Genomic DNA, 17,467 nt, shown 5'->3' with positions numbered 1-17,467 from the left:
TGATATACAGTAACTAGTAAAGTAATTAAATTACTTTTAAAAGAAGTAACTAGTAACTGTAACTAATTACTAATTTTCAGTAACTTGCCCAACACTGACTATGAAAGTCTATTGTTGTCTTTGATCAGTCGGACCACTGTCAGTCAAGCTTGCAGAGCAAAATACCTGTCAAAATATATTAATGCAAGCATGGCAGAGGAACAGAAGAATAGTGGACCAGTCATTTTAACTGGCATGGGGACATTAGATTATTTGCTATTGTGTGGCTTTTGGCAAGAACTGTGTTTTTCTCTTTTTGCACGATATATATATCCAAACCATGATATGACGAGCATTTATACTGTCAGCCACCCCTACCAGTCATGTGCATATCCCTGCAGCCTCCGGGACTTCAAAGGGCCCTTCCTGGCACACTGTTTTCTGAAGCCACTTCCCCCCAGCTTTTTAGGAATAAAAAAAATTTGATTTGCTTCACATCTCTACCTCTCTTCTTTTTTTTTTTTTTTGGAACATTAGTAATTACACAATAGCATGTGAAAATAACTGTTGTATTTGTCTCTGATGTCTGTCTTGTGTGTGTGTGTGTGTGTGTGGGTGCGCGTGTGTGTTTGTGTGTCTGTCACAGGTCCTGTGGGCGGAGCAGCAAGTGGTGAAAAAGAGGACGAAGAGGGATATCTATGAAGATCCAAAAGACCCATATTTCCCCAAGCAGTGGTACCTGGTGTGTGATGGTCTCTTATCTTTATAGTCTAGACTTAATTAGTCTGACATTATTGCTAAGATGATGTTGAAAATGTCAAACATTCAGTAGATATTATTCCTAAAATGCCATACGTGGTGTAATTTGCAGTAACATTTCAAGCTGCTTCCGTGTAACATTACCTGCAGCAAACACATTAGTAAGTGCAGTCCGTAGAATATTTAAATACTTTTCTTTTTTTTATTCCATTCAGATTTCCCTTTTAAGATTTTGAAACCAGGGAGAAGGTCCTCCTCTGCATTCAGATTTGTTACGACTCGTGTTTTTTTCCCATTTGAGTTTCTGCTCTCCAATTAGTTCTAATTAAACCTCGAAGGCCTTTGTATTCAACCCCATACAGCCTTCAATGGACGAATCTCTGCCAGACACGTGATCAGATTCAAGACGTATTCATTATCGCAGCGGCACAAGTTATTCATTTCCTCATGGTCAGTCAGATACGCATAAATTGAGTTGTCTCTTGGACTAAACATATAGGCTGTAGTTACCACAGCTTCATCACCAACACAGTCAAAGAAGATACAATACAAAGCATCTGAGGATGCCCGGATGAAGGAAAATGAGAAGTCAGGACAGATTGACGACTAAACTCTATTCATCTGTGAAACATTGATAGCAAATGGCTCTGGCTATGTCTATTTGGTTAATCAAAGCTTTTCTCTGATACCCTTAAATGTGCCCTTATCTCCCCTTTTTCCTTTTTTATATCCACAAATCCTCCATCACTGCCAGAGATTAATGACAACATTAACTACCCCAGACATATCTCACCGGTATAGAATAGAAGGTGTGAAACCAATTCTGCCATTCATGAGACCGCTTATCTACTGAGAACGTAAACCTTTTTTTTCTCCTACATCAAGTATTCTACACACAAAAGCAAACAAGGGTTTAGTTGAAGGCATATGCAACCCATGCGGATGTTTCGTTTGATATTAAAACCAACATATTGTGTTTAGGGGCTTTTATTTTAGCTTTTTCTTGTACACGAGCCCCAGCAGATTTTTTGCAAACATTTACTTAGAATGTGTGTTGGATGGCATCTGTGCCAGTTCAAAGCCTCCATCCAGGAATTCAAGCTACTTACCTAAGCATCAGGCATTCTCACAGAAGTGCACATGCAGGAGTCAGACCATGTGGAGAAAGATCGGCGGGGAACAAGAGAAGAGGACAGAGAAGGTTGTCTGGGATGTCTTTTCCTTTCTGCTCATGTTTATCTTCAACCTCGTCTTTTACCTCGAGCTCTCGCTTCTCTTTATACTTTCTTTCCGTACGATTTTTCTGAAAGTCATCCAAATCACGCTTTTCTACTCTGGCTCTTCTGAAAGCTCACAGATTGCTATTCCTTTTGTGAGAGAGGGAAATGCTCTCATCGAGATTTCTCAACCTGCAGCGGTTTGTCTGTCGTTCCTCCTGACGGCGTAACGACAGTAGAAAGCTCCCACTGGCCAGGTCCGCCCTGAGTGGCAGGCCATGTCGGGGTGATGCATTAAAATAGAATTTTAAGTGTCCGTGAATCCCCCCTGATCTTCCCTTTTATTTTTGTATTGAGCATTTCTGATTTTGACATAACGCAAAAGACCTTTGCACATGATGTAAGCTGTTCTCCCACCACCGGGCCTTTGCTGTTGGTCTGTCTGCGAAGTGTCAGTCACACCAGATGACAGCTGAACAAAAGCTGTGTGTCTCTTTCAGTCCACCCCAACGCATCAAGACCTGAATACTAAAGTAGCCTGGGCTCAAGGCTACACAGGGAAAGGTGTAGTCGTGACTATCCTGGACGATGGCATTGAGAAAGACCACCCCGACCTCGTCAGCAATTACGTAAGTCCAAGAAGTACAACAACATTAACGGAAAGGAAGTCAAATGAGGGCTGGAAGTTATATTGCCATGATTGATGTCCTAACCATTTTCACATCTGCCTCAGGACCCTGAGGCCAGCTATGATGTTAATGACGGAGATGCTGACCCCCAACCGAGATACACGCAGCGAAATGAAAACAGGTAAGTTGGCGAAAACTGGCAACGTCACAAGGAACAGATCAGAATTGCTGCAAAGTTAGCTTTCAATCCATCCATCCATCCATTTGCATCCGCTTAATCCGGGGTTGGGTCGCGGTGGCAGCAGAGCCAGCAGGCTGACCCAGACTTCCCTCTCACCTGCTAGCTTTCAATCTTGAAGGGAATTTGACAACTTGGGCAGATGTGATTCATTTCATTGTGAGAGTGGACCAGCACATTCATGAACTGAGAAATCACCTGGACTGCGATATCCAATTTGTTCTGTCCAGACATCCCCCGTCTAACCCTTGTTGTTTTGACTCGGCACTCGCCTCCGTTAATTGTTAGGTGAGTGTAAATGACTCTGAGTAAGAAAGCACTAAGTCTGTACGACCAGTGCTTTTTTTTTACATTTCGAAACCAATTATATAAAGTTTGAAAGCACCAGTGCTGTTATTCTGCAAAGTCTTTAAAGATGGTTCTCCTTTTCGTCTTTCTTGTAAATAAGCCGAGCTGCTGGGGCTGCATTTCAAGCTCCAGTCCACACTTCCCGACAGACACTTATTTGTTGCTAATACAATACTTCAGCGATTCCCAAAGTGTGGGCCGTGAAGGTACTGCAGGTGGGCCGCGAGAGGTCATTTACAATAAATAAATAAAATGTTTTTAATTTTCAATTTTGAAAAGTTTGAAATTAATATAAAAATATTTATGATTTAAATTACGTGTTATTCTTTTATCTGACCTATTTTTCTGACCGCCAAACAAAACTGTCAAATGGGGCGCCCTCTTGTAGTATTAAAGTAAATATATATGAGCTCCGGAGAAAATGGTATACAAAATATACATTGTCGGTTAATACATTTTTAATCGGTTAAATTCTGAAGGTCATTTAATCATCCCTAGTTTATGTTTTGATCAGAGTTGTGATCAGCGCCGCCGCTCCCATAACGCGCACGACGCGCTGCGCGTAGGGCACCAAGTCCTGAGGGGGCACCACAAAATAGGCAACTAAAAAAATCCTCATAGTTATAATAATTATAATGCCGATATTATTTAAGTCTAGAAATGTTAGGCGCCTTTTAGGCAAGTATATCACAAAACAGGCAGAACAAGAGATATATTTAATTGCTCAGCAATACCAGTGTCACAAGGTTTTGTGTGGTTATAGAAACTATTGTATGAGAATAGAATCTCGACAGATATTTGACATTGTTTATATCGCGCTCTCTCTCTCTCTCTCTCTTTCTCTCACTCTTTGTTTTTGTTTTTTCTGTCCTGATTCCTCATCACGATCTATTCATCTGCAGCTTTTATTAATCTTAAAAGAGGCTAGCATCAGCAGTTTTCTTTGAGCAGAGGCCTTGTTTCTTGTCCTTGCCGACAGCTTGAGCAGCCATGCAGAGCGACCCTCGCCCTCTCTGTCAGTGTAAGGTAGATCCCACTCTGTCCTGCTGATGAAACAAAGCACCACTGGAGGGGATTACTCCCTGCCTCTGGTTCACCATGCTATTACTTCAGAAACACACACACACACACACACATATGCATATACCACACAGAAACACACTATCTGCTAGCCGTCGGTGGAATTGCTAGAGCAATTATCTCAGACTGGATCAATTTATGGGCATGGAATGAAAACCAAGGGTGTGTCTCTGTCTACTGCTTGGAGTGACCTGCAAACCCATTACATCCAATGAGTTATGTAAATCACAAGAGAGAAATACAGCTGGCAACCTCCTCACAATGAGATGATATGAATGTATTCATAGGACAACAAAAAGCAAAGCAAGTCAGAGGCGTTCATGTTCTATTGCCATGAAGGCCAGTTAATGTGTACTGATGACAAGCAAGGCTGCTTTTTAAATTCTCATACCTGAGTTCATCCTTAGAGAGGCTCTGTAGTCTTGGTATGGTTGAAGGGGGTACAGGCTAAGTTGAAGGCTGGTGGACGTCTGGCCAAGCAGGTAATCCATTTGTGCTTCATAATGTCGATGTTTGTATTTATTTTTCCTTTTTCTTCCCTTCACTTTTCCTCTGCTCTGTCAATATGACGTGGGTGGGGAGGGTGGTGCCAGAGCAGAGGCTAACATAATTGGTTTTACCTCCCGTCTGCACCCTAAACCTTAAAGCAGAACACTATGTATTTCTTAAACCTCCAAAGCGCTGTGCAGTATTGTCATTATAAGGATTTAAATAGTGATAATAATACAATATACAATTTAAAAGCATAATGACCAATTTTGTTCATTTTCATGATTACATGAATGATTAGGTTTATTTTATGTCTTGAGAAACTATTCATGCTGTATCCAAGAGTGTATTTAAATAAATACAGTACAATCTTGTCACTAATCTTAATAATAGCATCCATAATCCTTATATTCCATAATCCTTTCATTTTGAAATACATTTTCTTATTTTCCTGATCTTTATCAGTCAGTCATATAAAAGGTTACGTTTTGAGTCATCCTGAGTCATCTGGGGTCCTGACTGTGCGGGTTGTCGGTTGACTTTTTTTCATTTAGAAAAGCGCTTTGAGGTGGTGATTGCAATTTTTCTTTCAGGTTGTTTTACATCTCCATCCATCTAACTTCCCCTGAAAAGCTATTACATTAGCTCCTGTTTAGAACTATTCCCAAGGGTCCATTCATTGAGATGCACCATTAGATTGTGCTGTGACAGCCTTTATTGGAAAATGATTGGCATGCTACACAGCCCAGTCTGCCCTTCAGCCGAACCAACCCTCAGCACCCAAACACTAAATTAAATCCCCGGCTGCGAAGACGAAGGAAGAGATGTGTTGGCTGATCAGCTTGATTGCATTGTGAAAGAGCAAAAGAGGGTTTTGCATACGTCTCTCTGCCGATAAAATTGCGCCGTCCTTCGTCGACGTTTGTTTCTCTGAACAAACTTCTGCTTCTTCAGCAGAAATACACTGAAAAGTAAAAATGGTAAATGCAGCTCCAGCAGCCGCTGCAGAACACATTGTTTGCATTATTTCATCTCATTAAATTCTTGATTTCTCATGACATTAGTCGAGGTCGGGCAGGCATCCCCGGCAATATTACGTTTGGTGAAGCCCTGCCATCATTAGGAGGTAAAGTCACTAATATATGTTCACAAATATATAAGCACGGAATCAATCTTATGACCTACTTCTGAAATGGGAAACTTCTCCGGAGGCTTTTTCATGAATAAAACATACAAATGAGTCATAAAACTACTTGTTACTTAATAACAATAATTCTTAAAATATCGTCATCCTTCATAAGTGATGTCTCGCATTTTCGACTTTGATTCAAGAGGTTTTCTCTTACTTATCCAACCGTACTGCTTAAATCAAACTGACGGCGACAGACTCGGGGGTTAAATGTTTATGCGCTTCACTGTAAACACAACATTGTAAATGTGTCAGTGTACAGTATTTTGTGTACTTAGTTGGCAGAAAATGAGCCTCAACCCTCTTGGAATTCAAGCTGCAACGCCAGAAGATGTCAACGGCGGTTTAATACGATGTTCGGGCATTTTGTCCTTGGCCAAACACCGGCAGACACGAGGCATCTGAGACACCACAGGTTCCCGATTTATGTGAATGCAACAGAAAACCCATACGTACACGCGCTGCATGCATGTCTTTGTCAGCATGGAGGGAATAAACCCGAGTTGTCAAGTACAGATCAAATCAGGCTGAAGAAGTGCACGAATCAGAGAAGACCCCTTCCTCCGGCGTCGTGTGCTTTAGCGCCTCTGTTACAGTGTTTGACACCGCAGGGCGCGCTGCGCTGCTTTTGCTGCTGACACATTTGGCAGAATTGACTGTACTTGGGCATCCATATATAAACTCTTGTCAAGCATGCTTTTTGACTAAAGTGATATAAAGTCGGTCCTTGGTTGTTTTAGGAGTGGAAGACATGTTCCATAGAAAAACCTTTCTCTACGCAGTACTTGTTTTCTTCAAGCCACTATTTTATGGAGAAGATGCCACCTCAGAGATAAACAAGTGAACTCTGCATTTAGTAAATTAAGAAAGTTGGTCAAATTAAAACCTGTCAGCCAGATTACGAGTCTTCATTCTGAGGGTTGACAAAAGGCTCAGACTGGTGGACTGCTGGCAGCGTGAATGTAGAAAGAACAATCTGAAAATAAGCGATAATACTTACCGCAGATAAATGCTTTCCACTGTTTACACTGAGCTTTTCGATTATTGTTTACATAGCTCCCACCCTTTGTCAGGGCTGAATAATATAATCCTGCCTGCCGTTGTCTTGTTTATTCTGCCGGGGTTGGCTTGTTTATTTTCCAGACAGCTCGGCAGACTCTTTTTGGAGGTGTTGTTGGCAGGGACCTCTTAAATATGAATCCGCTGGCTTTCTCTTCTGCTATCCTGCTATTATTCTTTTGCCTATAGAAGATCGGCGTGATTGAAAGATGCTGTTTTTGACACACTTTGACAAGGTATCGCCCATGGCAATTGGACGTGGTGGTCCAATCCCCTGGAGTCAGTCGGGGTCACCCGGCTCAGACTGGATGCTGTTGAATGGTGTGTTCCAGCAGTCTGTGTAAAGATGGTCCTGTTTAGAATCTTAGAAGATGTTGAGCAATTTGTAAGCCCACGTGCTCTAAAGCATGTTTAAGTTCTTGCAAATGGCTTTAAAGTAATCAAAGTAACCTTGTGGGAAAAGCAGCAATAAAGCTCGACAGTCCGTATCTAGTAGGGATTCAGTACCCCCCACTGAGTTTCTGTGCATCTCCTTGTGTTTATTTAGGTCCTTTTCAGGTACCTCATGGTCATTCTATCCACACGACCTCCATTAGAATTGTTTACTTCCTCTCCTACGTTAGTGCTCCATATCGCAGTGATGATCTTTATTCAGAGGGTAGCACAGCTTTTGCCGCAGAGTAAAAAACATGTTTTGATTTCTGGCCCCGTTCTTTGTCGAGTTAGTGTCCCCATTACTTTCCTCCCACGTCAGGATATGCAAGTCGGATGGATCGGACTCTCTAAATTGTCCAAAGGCATTAATGGCCATGACAGTCAATGTGTCTCTCTACATTTGCCTGATGACGGTCTGAAAACGGCCGGAAACAAGATCTATATTCTGTATGTGATTTTTCTCAAACCCGGGACATTAAAATATGGAATTTTAAAAATCCTCTTACCTTCAATGCTGAATAGAGCACCTCCTGTGTTGTACCACACAATGAAGAGATCGCCACTTCACACTCCAGTGTAACCATTTCAAAACAGACCTGCCCGAGGCCGGCTGAGCTGAGCAGATAATAGCCTAATCCTTTTGGCAGCTCCTATATTCACCCCCTCGAAAAAGAATTTTTTTTAAGGAAGATATAAACCAGCACACTAATGCCATGTGACAGATTCTACAGTTTAGCCAAGCATGGCATCAGTCACACTTGGTGATGCATATTTAACATGAACGTATGTGTGTGTGTGAGCCTGAATGCCACATGAACGTATGTGTGTGTGTGAGCCTGAATGCCACATGAACGTATGTGTGTGTGTGAGCCTGAATGCCACATGAGCGTATGTGTGTATGAGATCATAGTTGCCTACCATCTGTAAATATTCATTCTCAATGCTTGAATGTGAGTCTCTGTTTCGAGGCCCTTATGTGAAAGTATGCCATGTCAACTTGAGGAGCGCTGTGCAGTGGCATTATTGGAAGTGTAGGCTGTGAAACTTGATCCACATTTGGGACTAAAAGTCAGGGTTATTCGGCCTTTGCCGTTTAATTTAGAATATTATTATTATTTCTTAACTTTATGGAGGAGCAATACTAAATCACTGCAGCACCCCTTGAAGTTTGATTTACAGTTTTGCGTGAAGGAGTAAAACAATAACCATCAAAAGCTCTGGCAAAGCTGATATAAGCCCCCCAAAAATATTCTCGGAGTTCTGTGACGGCTCGGAAACCGTCTCATATGGAGAGATGAGAGGAGGCAAACCTTTCCACTGACACTCGCATCACAAAGTAAATCAATTAAAGTTGACAGTTATTGAAAGAATATACAGTAATTAAACCACAATACCAACTGATCCAATACAATACATCCATCTCGTGTTGTTGCCATGGTGAATTCTAGCGTCACTTCTCTCCCGTTTCCACCTTTGGATCAAATGCAGCGCCTGGACTTAAGTATATTGTGAAATTCTACCTCTTCCTAGTGCTCTCCATCCCATCCCACAGCGTCTAATAGTGATAACAAAAACAACTCCAAAGCCAGTTCAAGTAATATAATCATGGAATTAGTCATATGCAAATAAGCAAGGTTATTATTTATTGTTAGCCCAGATAATTATGTAATTGTGTTAGTATGAGTCAACGCTTAAGGCCAAGGATGTGATCAGCATTGAGGCTTCAATTAGATGATGTCATTTTGTAGCAATGTATAATTATTATACAATTGCTGCATGTGTGTGTATCTACATTAATAGAGTATAATGGAGAGTATATTGACACTGTATGGTCTGTGGTCGCATTGCATCATGGGTAGAGAAATTGTTTTGGGAGACATGTCTACGTTCTCCAGAAAATGGAAATAGACTTGACCAAATATGGTGCCTTGTCCTGAGGAGGAGAGATAAAAGCCTTTGTTTCCTCGGATAAGATAAGGGAGATCACTCTGGCTGATAGAGCGGCCGTAGTCCATCAGCTTCTTATCTGAACTTTGTTTAGCTTTGTTGGGTCTTTTCACCACAGCGTGTCTTTTGGACAACGCTGTGTGCATGTTGCCATCCTCAGGCTCTCACTGGATTATTTACTGCCTTTGATTGTCTTGACCCGGGATGAGGCGGCATTATCATCCCGCTTTTTGTTGTTGTCCCCACATCTCTCGTATAAACTTTGGCTGAATTCAATTCAGGCCAATCACTTATGCGCACACACTTACACACTTACACACACACACACACACACACACACACACACCAGCTGCTTGTGTCTGGTGTCTCTCTTAACGTATTCCCAGGCCGCTGGCTCTCTGTTCACTCTGCCCATCCTGGCTGGATCCCCTGCCTGGCATCACATCTGTTTCCGCCGCTCCTTTGTCTGAAGATATGTGCTTTCTGAATCGCAAAAGGCATTTCTTTTTTATGATGCTGTGGATGAAGCAATAACTGTACGTGCAGGTAGTTGCAGCTAAAGGAATTGCCGACCTCGAGTCAAAGCTTGAACCATCATGGGCTTTTAACATAACGCGTCTCTGTGTTCGCACAGATCACAGCATCGAGAATCCAATATTTAATGTGTTTCCAAGACACAAATTCAGAGCATCTGTGAGCCTGGCTCTTTGTTTGTTTGTTTTTAACACAAGTCACTGAGCGTCGACATTTGAAGCTGCTATTTGCATTGCATTTCATTCAACATGCAAAGCCTGCACATTGCGGCGTGCCGTAGTTTGGACCGAGGCATCTGGCAGGCCACAGGGGCTCCACGTGTTCTGGGACAGCGTGGAGAGTCGCAGACTCCCTCGATAGTGAAAGAACGTGTTCCCTTTATAATTCATTTTCCACTGTTTACTCAGTGCTGCTTCACTGTCAGGCAATTCACAATGCTGCAAAAGAAAATGTGGAATCTTTATTGCTTTAGTGTAGCTTCATACTATGTTTTACAACGTTAAAAAAAACGGGTGTAAACCGAAAGGTGAATCATTTCCCAGAGGAATAGCTTGTGAATTGGAACCTGCACTGGGTCCCTTCCCATAGAAATGGAGAATGCTTCTGCCTCATTACATTACAGAGGAAGCACGAAGTGTCTTACATGTCTTCAAACATCGATCTCTTTTCATCTCTTTACATCCTTTTTTTTCTTCTTTTTATGTTTTATGTTCAGCAGTCACATTATTGCAGAATGTGAAATTGTGCTCTGTCTTGATGACCATTAAAGCTTCCTCAATATCATTTCACAGTCTTTTCACTCATATTTTACATGTGTTATGACTTATAAGCTTGTCTCTCGCACAAATGAGTTTTTCTGGCTCGAAATGACTGACGGTGACCATTCAGCATCTCGTGTTAGATGGATAGATGAATAGATGGATGGATGAATGGGTGGATGGAAGGAAGGATAGATGAATAGATGGATAGATGGATGGATGGATGGATAGGTGGATAGATTGATGGACGGATGCAAACTTTATTCACGTTTGTGTTTAAGCAGACAATAACATGGTTGGCTTGCGGAGTGGTGAGCTCAAAAGATAATGAGTGAGCAGGTCTGAGCCTCTTTAGCGCTCTGATTAAACTATAAATACTCACTTGTAGGTCACATTCAGTCCAGGATTTGAAGCTGTACAGAGATTGAAATAGTGCAGACTACACCTCAAGCTTTTTAATTGACTCTGTCTTTCTTTGATAATCAGCCAAATGGATTGACCTGTGTGAATAATATTGATTATCTCATGCTTATCGGGTCATAATGGTGTTTGACGCTGCACAAAAAAACTGCTGTTAAGAAACGTCCTCCCCACGTAATAACTCCCTTTAAGTCCCTTTAACCCCTCAGTACTTATATTTAACCCCTGAGTACTTTGAGTACCTTCCAAGAACAATATATATATATATATATATATATATAATTATATATATATATTTGTATATATATATATATGTATATAGTTATTGAGGGAGCCATCAACTCCCCATCCCCTGCTGCCATTTATAGAAGCTAGTTAGCAGTACAATAATGTAGTTTAATCTCTTGACAGCAATAATAATTATTTAATTGCATTTGTGATGGAGTACATTCTGCCATATGTTGTGTCAAGGTCCTTGAGGGCACCTCTGTCAGTGAAAAATACACCCTGTCAGGCCAGGTGACTTGTTTAAAAATCTAAATTTTTGTTTTGTTTTTTTACATTGTAAATCCTGAACTTGTAAGAAGAAGAAGAAGAAGAAGGCAGCAGTGCTCCTCTGCTCAAATGTTTTTCAGTGAACAGTGGGGATTAGCGGGTGGGTAATATATCACAGAGCTACACAGAGTCTAATCAGGATCCCAGCTGGAGGCGCAGCCTACTCTGACCCTGTGAAGCGACTTTGTCCTCTGCCTCATCATCGGGGGAGGTTGGGAGATCAAAAATATATTTTTTGTCTCTCTAAAACAATAGTGTGTACGCAATTAGCTTTGTTCCGATAACATTCGCACAGCACGACCCAGAAGTGGGTGTGAAACTGTTCACCTCCTAATCAGAGATCTCTACTGTAATCCGCAGACAATCTTAATGATCCGTGTTAAATGGCAAACGCTCGTTCTGCTCCATTCATTGGCAGTCTGATCACACGGCTTTAACCCTCCAAGTCAATGAAACAAATGAAATCCATTTCCCTCACGATTACCTTTTTATTTTGTGCCTGGAATGATGCAAAGCTGTGAGGGTGGAGACTTGTCTTCTTTTATGAGAGACATTCTGTGGCTGATAAGCACGTTTTGGGGGGTTGGAGGTTTTTTTGCTTGTGATGTGTTGGAAACGCTCTGGGGAACCTCTCTGTTCTCAGAAACACAAGAAGGCTTGAAGGAATTAATGAGGGACCTTGTGAATAATTCATGTCCATCGATAACATCTCATTTCTCATTTGCCTGGCCGGTGACTTTCAAGGTGAAGTTTAAGAAAGGTCTCTTTTCCTCAGGTTTCACCTCAGTTACTTCTGATTGGAAGCCCCTGCATCCTGCCGCCTGTACAACAGGATAATAGATTTGTATTTTTCATTTGGTGGTAGAGGTGAGAGGAGGAGCTGTACATCCAAAGGAGTGTACATGCGGTGATAAAGTATACACAGAACATTGCTCCATCATCAAATTGGCTGGAACAACAATGTGTTTTCCCCACAGCTGTCACCAGACTGATACAAAACTCTGATTGGTGACTGTATTGCATACTTCATACAGTAACTATAAGATAATATAACTTAGAGATGGAAATACATTATGAAAACAAATACATTATGAAAACAGCCTCCTTCTCATATGAGTAAGTTTAATTCTAAATCTACTCGAATGAAATACTCCTTCCTTCTAAAGGAAATATCAGGCTCTCTGGGACTTATTTTTCTAACTCTTATACGGGTCTGCTGCAGTCACGAAAGGTCCACTGGGTTTCTCTTTTGACTCCAGTGTATTTTTAGCTGCTGCTCCAGTTTTGTTTCAAAGACCGGCTCGGTTCAGGACGTTACCGACGGCTGCTGCTTTATTGCCGTCGGTTGAGTTATTGGGTTTCTCCAGCTTGATGTGTAAAATTGTCTCTTTGTAATCTTCTTCCATTTAATGTTTTATTACTCTTTTGTGCTTTGCGTCTGTTCCCAGACACGGAACGCGATGTGCCGGAGAAGTGGCAGCAGCAGCCGACAACGGTGTGTGTGGCGTCGGGGTGGCCTACAACGCCAAGATAGGAGGTGAGTGCAGCGCGCCACTGGGACTTTAATATTATTTTTAATTGGAAATAATATACACTCATTCAAACTAATTAACATAGAAGGGGATTTCAGCTGAGCTCTATTTCGTCCAGTATCACAGATTCAGTCAGATATTTATTTGTTTCTGAATCACTGACTATCTTTTACTGAATGATTGACTCCCTGTTGTTGAGATTCTCTCGTGAAAGGGAGCTGCAGAGAGAGGCAAGAGCATGCAGTGAATTGTCCTCAAACTATTCCTCCTGTGGATAAAATAGCTTGGCTTTCTGCAGATTTTCCTCTGGAAAGGAGTCTATTGTAGCTTTGTTAACACTTGTAGGACATTAGGTTTCAGAATATTAATAATATAATAAATCCCTCTCCCTTCATTTGACACTTGGTCTGAAACTTTATCCATTTCTCTGCCAATTAGGAATAAAGCAAGATACATTTTTAAGTGTTTTTCCTGAGTCCTTTGCGATGCCTAAATTTAGTATAATGCTGATGCCATGAAACTGACCCAGCGGATGTCCTTTCGTACCACTGTGTTAATCATCTGCCTAGAAAGCACAGTCTTTAACACAGTCGCTTGAACAGTCATAAAATCAGTCAGCATGTGCAGGAATGCATTAAAGAAAGAAGACATTCCTTTAAATCAAACGTGATCACAAATGAAGTCTGAGAGGTTTTTTTTCTTCATGTTTTTTAAAGGTTTGCACTTGATGAACTATTCCAAGGAGGCTTTTAGTAACTTCAGTCACCAAACAATCTGTCAGTGACATGATGGCAGCCAACAAGACTCAGCGGAGCCTGTGGAGCCCTGAGCAGCCCCGTTCACAGATGTTACTCATAATTCTCCTTCTTTGTCTTCATTACCAGTCATCTCCCGTCGGAGCCACTGGCCCTGTTCTCGTAAAGCACTCCTCCGTGAATCTGTTCACGTCGCGGTTTCAGTGGATCGGTAGCTCTGATTTGATCCCAAGTGTCTGTGTCTGTGTGTGCGTATGTGTGTGTGTGTGGGGGGGGGGGGGGAGTGTGTATCCTTACTGAGCAAAGATTAGTGTTTAATTGAGTCTTCTTGGCTCACCTACTGTACCTGTGCTCCTCCACACACACACACACACACACACACTAGAGCACAGCAGTGTCTTAATAAGGAATCGTCAAGCTGCAGGAAGTTGATGAGAATTGCTACGACAATGATTATCATTACCGCTGCAATACAGCCAGAGAATAATGATTTACCGAGCAAACATTGTGCTTAATGTCGCATGTTTAGCCCAGTCAAGCACTTCTTCTTTTTTTCCGGCTACTCATTATTCAAACTTGTGTGATGTCGAATCCCCGTGCCAACAGAGTAATCACTGCTTTGGCTAACATCTCTTCTGGCATTTCGTTTTCCAGGCAGGTTGAATGGATTATTTAAGTCTAAATGTGGATGTCGTCAGTGTTAGTGTTGCCTCGGGGCCCCGGGGGTCTTCTCCCAGTAATGGACCTTATTTGAGGTTGGTTCATTTCACGCCTCTCTTCGGCCATTAAAGTTCAGAGGAGGGATCTGAGGGCGCTCACTTCAAAGGCTCAGACCGCGTTGTGTGTCAGGTATGATGAAAGGTGACATTCAGCGCCACCCTGTGTGGGCCCACCAGTCTGTTGAAGGCTTTGGAAACCCTTAGCTCATTTAAAACAGTGTGTGTGTTCTCGCTCCTGCAGTCTGTGAGGTTTGTCTATGTGTCCTTTCTGTGTGTTCATTGGGGTTGAACTAGCTTTTCCTGGTTGAACAACCAGCTGCATTTGTGTATGTGTGACGGTAAAAACAATACATCCAGCAGAGCAGCATTTGTACGCTTACTCATTAAAACTGGAACTCTGTGAAGTATTTGGTTTTTCCTGTGAGGTCTTTTGTTTCTCCTTTTTTTTGTTTTAGTTTGTTGTGGCAGAAGACGAAATGGGAATTCGTGGTCTGACTGATGTCTTTCAGTCTTTGTCTGACAAGTTTCCTCTCTGTCATCTCATGCTGCGATTTCCCCCTCAGGTTTTGACACCTCCCCACATTCGCCTACAGCTCAAATCCATACCCTCTCTATCTCTTCACCATCTGTCACTCTGTCACTCCTCCTCCACCACTTTTCAAGTCTCCAGTGTAGTAACCTGTTCGGCGCTGCATTGCCTGTTCATTTTCACAGGAGTCCGTATGTTAGATGGCGAAGTGACAGACGTGGTGGAGGCCCACTCTCTGAGCCTGAACCCGCAGCACATTCACATTTATAGTGCCAGCTGGGGCCCAGAGGACGACGGCAAGTCGCTGGACGGCCCTGCCAAGCTGGCGAAGGAGGCTTTCCTCCAGGGAATCACCAAGGTTAGTCGCAGCAGAACTTTTAATCTACTAATATCTTCCCTGTTTCTTGCATCCCCTTCAAACTCGCATCAGCTCCTTAATGGCTTGACATAGCTTCGTACTTGTTTGACCTTTTTGGGATATACACGAGTACCCTTCCTTGTATTGCTGAGAAATGGATGAGAATATTGTCACGGCTCTTGCGCTTGTTTGGTAAATAAGACCCTGAAGCCAGCAGATTGTTAGCGAGGCGTAGACTGACAACAGGGGGAACTTGCTAGCTTGCGCTGTCCAACTGGACCTCCAAAGCTCCATCTGGTACATCTTGCTTGTCTGATCCATACACAATTTTAAAACAACAATTTGCAGTTTTATTTTATATTTATATTATTATGTGCTCAACTTTTTGTTATCCATTCTAGTGTCCTCATTCAAACAGTGTTTCCCATCCCACTGCCCTCCACAGCACGGCTTAAGGCACTGGATACTTTACAGTCAGGCATCACAGAAATAACTGCTTGGGCTTAAGATATGTTGAGCTGAGGTTGAGCGTAGCAGAATGGGACTGTTGGGTGTTAGGCAAGTGGGTTAGCTCAGGTTGAGGTTGTGAGAACCACCAATCGGTTGGGAAGCGGACTTTGGCGTAACGCCATGAGAAGTAACATCCTGGTAACTTCAGTCGTAACCAAGACATAACACGTAGTGGCACCTTTGCCTTTTTATCAGTTGTTGTGCACATTAAACAAACTATATATACTACATCTGAATCACTTCAGAGGTGCTGGGAGGTGGATTACATCACCTCTGGAGCTAGGCTCGCTGTTTACAGTCATTATGCTAATCTACGCTCACCAGCTGCATGCTCATATGTACCGTACAGACATGAGCGTGGTACCGATCATCTCATCTAAGCTTTGGCAAGGAAGAGAATAACTTCAGAGTATTTCACAACACAACCCTTCCTTGTATGTGGAGCAATGCATCTCATACCAGCAACAAAAATAAGCTTGTTTCCAACTATACATGTATGTGAGCCTTTTTTTTATAGCCTATATGTTTGCCCTCTGAACAGCCCATCAGGGTTGGATCGAGTCAGCCATTAGAGAGTGTGGCACATTATCTAAGGCTAATGTCATAATGTCTCTTGTGCCAGCATGCTGCAGCAAAAGGCTATAGAAGAACAGCTCAATGATAAATGGGAAATGGGGAAAGTGGAATCAGAGCAGCAGTCACTGATGCAGAACAATAGTTAGATTCAAAGACCGCAGTCGTTTTTCTGTGGAAAAGAATGATTCATGTCACATCCAAAATGTGAATCGCTCCACATATCATGGGGTGTTAGCGAGGAGAAATTGCCTGACAGCTGCACAACAGGGTCTTTCTGGTTCAGCGTGTGTTCTGCTGGCAGTGAGATAACCCCTGGCACCGAAGTGTTATCCTCTGGCCTCTGTAACTTACAGCAAAGGCAGCGCTGGGCCATAAATTGGGATGGAAAGTTTAGCTAAGACTCTTGTGTTATGACTCGATTCAGACAGCATCAACACATCAAGTAGAATGAAGTTCTCCACCCAAATGTGCGGTAATTTGTGAGATGAAGAAGTAGGAACCCATTAAGATAATTAGATAGATTAGATCGATATATTAGATGGATGGATTGATGGATGGATACATTATTCATTCCAGGGGGGAATGTTGGTTGTAGCAGCAGCAAGCAACCTTAAAATAAAGGTAAACATAGAATATGGATAAAGTATGAAAATGCACAATATAATATTACATTTAATGGAAAATCCTATTTAAACAACTCGGATCAAGCTTTTTGGAATTGTTGTTGAGGTGAAAACGAGGTCCTTTGTGATTTAACATTTGCAACATCAGTAATAAGGAAGCACAGATTCATGTCTCTTTGTATTTATCGGGACTGCAAAGCTAAAATAATGGAACTGATCTGATGTGACA

General features: G+C 42.1%; 1 protein-coding gene across 5 annotated transcripts in view; it reads left to right on the top strand.

The window, feature by feature from the left end:
* furinb (furin (paired basic amino acid cleaving enzyme) b) overlaps nt 1–17,467 on the top strand; it is a 73,017-nt gene that overhangs the window by 39,207 nt on the left and 16,343 nt on the right. For all 5 annotated transcript variants that reach the window (XM_056416830.1, XM_056416829.1, XM_056416828.1 and 2 more), the window contains 5 exons: nt 626–721; nt 2,456–2,584; nt 2,689–2,765; nt 13,085–13,173; nt 15,357–15,529. In XM_056416830.1, the coding sequence (XP_056272805.1) occupies nt 626–721; nt 2,456–2,584; nt 2,689–2,765; nt 13,085–13,173; nt 15,357–15,529 (564 nt within the window). The remainder of the gene's footprint in view (nt 1–625; nt 722–2,455; nt 2,585–2,688; nt 2,766–13,084; nt 13,174–15,356; nt 15,530–17,467) is intronic.

Source organism: Pseudoliparis swirei, chromosome 6, assembly GCF_029220125.1.
Source record: "Pseudoliparis swirei isolate HS2019 ecotype Mariana Trench chromosome 6, NWPU_hadal_v1, whole genome shotgun sequence".
Classification (NCBI taxonomy): Eukaryota; Metazoa; Chordata; class Actinopteri; order Perciformes; family Liparidae; genus Pseudoliparis; species Pseudoliparis swirei.
The sequence above is the reverse complement of the archived record's forward strand: the minus strand, read 5'-3'. Positions and strand labels throughout refer to the sequence as shown.